Source organism: Octopus bimaculoides, chromosome 7 (assembly GCF_001194135.2).
Source record: "Octopus bimaculoides isolate UCB-OBI-ISO-001 chromosome 7, ASM119413v2, whole genome shotgun sequence".
Classification (NCBI taxonomy): domain Eukaryota; kingdom Metazoa; phylum Mollusca; class Cephalopoda; order Octopoda; family Octopodidae; genus Octopus; species Octopus bimaculoides.
This window is the reverse complement of record NC_068987.1, coordinates 62,184,807-62,187,813: the sequence shown is the minus strand read 5'-3', so window position 1 is coordinate 62,187,813 and position 3,007 is coordinate 62,184,807. Positions and strand designations below refer to the sequence as shown.

General features: G+C 33.3%; 1 protein-coding gene across 1 annotated transcript in view; it reads right to left on the bottom strand.

The window, feature by feature from the left end:
• The window catches only part of LOC106884523 (PITH domain-containing protein CG6153), a 9,219-nt gene extending 6,212 nt beyond the window's left edge, over positions 1 to 3,007 (bottom strand). The window contains exons 1-2 of the mRNA XM_014935948.2: positions 2,750 to 3,007; positions 66 to 109 (exon numbers count right to left, since the gene is read on the bottom strand). Of these exons, the coding sequence (XP_014791434.1) occupies positions 66 to 109; positions 2,750 to 2,947 (242 nt within the window). The 5' untranslated portion in view covers positions 2,948 to 3,007. The remainder of the gene's footprint in view (positions 1 to 65; positions 110 to 2,749) is intronic.

Here is a 3,007-nt window from a genome sequence, read left to right as displayed (position 1 = left end):
GCAACACTCAGAGTTATTTCAACATTTTCTAAGGATAAATTACTGATTTTGAAATATATACTTACGGAATATTAAATAATAATTCTTCATCAACATCACTGTCAACATACTTTAAAAGAAAAGAAAAGGCACAACAATCAAGATGTAGAAATATAAATAATTATATAAAGACAAAGCACAACATTGAATATCACTTAACCATGTAAAAGCATGATTATACAAAACAAGTGAACTCATAAGATTGATATTTAGCTATATCTTTGTAATATAAGCAGATTATAATACAAATTAATGCAATGTGCTTGGAATATTGATAGAAATTAAAGTGAAATTCCTAAAGAAAATAAAATTAGCTCTCCGTTGATAAAAATGCATTCTTAGAAGGCTACCATCAAAAATGATTGAAACTCACTGCATTTAATGAATAAATTATGAATCTTTCCTCAAATAAGACACTCATCAATCACAGATAAAACATTTCCAGCAAACCTGGAACCTATTCCAAAGAATATTCACCCCCAACAGCTTAAAAAAGAATCATTTCATCTTTAGAAAATTGTTTTGTTTCTTTCTAGTATTACTAAGTCTAATTAAAAAAAAAAAAAAAAAAAAAAAGACTTAGAGCTGGTCAAATCCTTTCAGTGAAGTTTAATGATTCAGTCCTTGTAATCAGTATACTGTTGTTTCCTCGTGGAAAAAACCATGCACAGTTTAGTGATCTCTTCAGTTCTAGTGAAGCTCAGATCAATACTGACGATATATCATCATTTCCCTATGCTAGCATCTTAAGGACAGATCAACATGATCAAAGACATATCACCAAAGCCAGCTTTCTGCATACGTTTTGGTGCATTTTATCATGCCACTAACAATGGAAAGTTTGTCCCACGCAAGGACTAAAGAGTCCCTCGTTATACTGCATCAGTTCTTATTCTTGCTCTCTTGCACAAGTAGCCTATAATGTGGATTGGTGAATCCACTCCTCGCTCACATATCCAGAGAACTATACTGCTAGTGTGTGCCTTTAAAGACGCGTCAACATCGCTATGTTGAAAATATTTGACCAGTCGAAAAATACTGAACTCAGGAATATATACAATTCTGTGTTCTCTATTCTCATATGAAGGGACGTAACTCTAGACAGTTATTTCCCTTCGAATCGAAATTGTTAGATTTATACACAAACTTGTACAATCTGAAGCATATTAGAACCAGCTCAAAAGCCCCACATTCAACTTGCCACTGCACTTTACTGATCCCAAGTTTGAGTAAAAGACGTTAAAGACAAACATGTTAAGTTGGTTACTATCTGATTAAATTAACAATGCTTGGGTTCTACATAAACTAGACATTTAATGATGTTTTACTTTAAAGTGGAAAAAGAAAACCAAAACTTAGTCGTAATATCCTTTTACTTGCCTCCACTGTCTTAAAAACCAAATTACTGCAATGGATAATGTGAGAACAGATATGACCATCTGAATTGTGAGCAGTGATTAGTAGCAACACACAAAGACAAGGAGTGGGGGTGATTTTTAAGAAATTAAGAATTAATTTCACAAAATTACTACTGATTATTTAATTGTATGATTATTAATTTCATTTAACTATGTACTTCGATGTATATATCAAAATGCCCAGGGGGATACCAAATGTTTGCGAGATTTATAATACTAGCGCACAATAAACATAAACTCTGGTAAAATAATCAATTATAAGTTGTTAATGAAAATCAGTTAGGAAAGCATCGCAAGGTTTGGAATACCAAAAATAAGAGATTAAGAAATTTCAACTAATGGAACATGGGTATTTTCAACATTAGTAAGTCATGCTTGAAATTCGAATATTAAAATTAACATCGATTTCCTACAAAGTACAGGAACATTAATCACATAGTAATTAAAATTTTAACTTAAATATTCGCAGAAATAATAATAATAATAATAATAATAATAATAATAATAATAATAATAATAATAATGTAAAACTAAAAAAATTTGTTTGATCTTCGCCGAGGTGCAGGAGTGGCTGTGTGGTAAGTAGCTTGCTTACAAACCACATGGTTCCGGGTTCAGTCCCACTTCGTGGCACTTTGGGCAGGTGTCTTCTACAATAACCTCGGGCAGACCAAAGCCTTGTGAGTGGATTTGGTAGACGGAAACTAAAAGAAGCCCGTCGTATATATGTATGTGGATATGTTTGTTTGACCCCCCAACATCGCTTGACAACCGATGCTGGTGTGTTTACGTCCCCGTATCTTAGCGATTTGGCAAAAGACACCGATAGAATAAGTACTAGGCTTCCAAAGAATAAGTCCTGGGGTTGATTTGTCGACTAAAGGCGGTGCTCCAGCATGGCCACAGTCAAAATGACTGAAACAAGTAAAAAGAGTACAGAGTAAAGAGAGGTAGGCCTTCAAGCCAAGATTGGAAGAACACTGGCCGTATATGTGCGTGCGTTTAACACATACATGTGTGTTTAACATACCAATACTTTACATTATAATTAACAAAAAAATTAATGTGTGGTTGTTTGCTACTTTTACTATCTTGTTTACGTTTATGATACAGCAAGCGCAGTAATGTTTGCATATATTAAATTTTGTAACAGTTAATAGTATAATGTGTTTATATATGCGTGGTTAGAAGTATATTTCTAGAAAACATCTTGTCTGACAAAAGTGAAACAAAATGTGATTATTAATATTTATTTAAAAAAACAAAAGGATATTGAAGCTGTTAAAAAAAACCTTTTCCTTCGAGAGACGTTCATTCCATGGTTTAAAGACATGTTTTCCAGAATCCTCCACAGCTTCATTCAAACATACAATTCGATCTGTGTCTATTTTAAGATACAAATTAAACGCATTAGCACTGTCTTCGTCTGCTTGCCCAGTGCTTTTGTGTTCGTGACAACAATGGCCATGACCGTGACCATGTCCAGCCATTTTCTGTGTTTATATGTAACTCTTCAACGCATAACAATAAACCACTAAGAGTTATCCTGC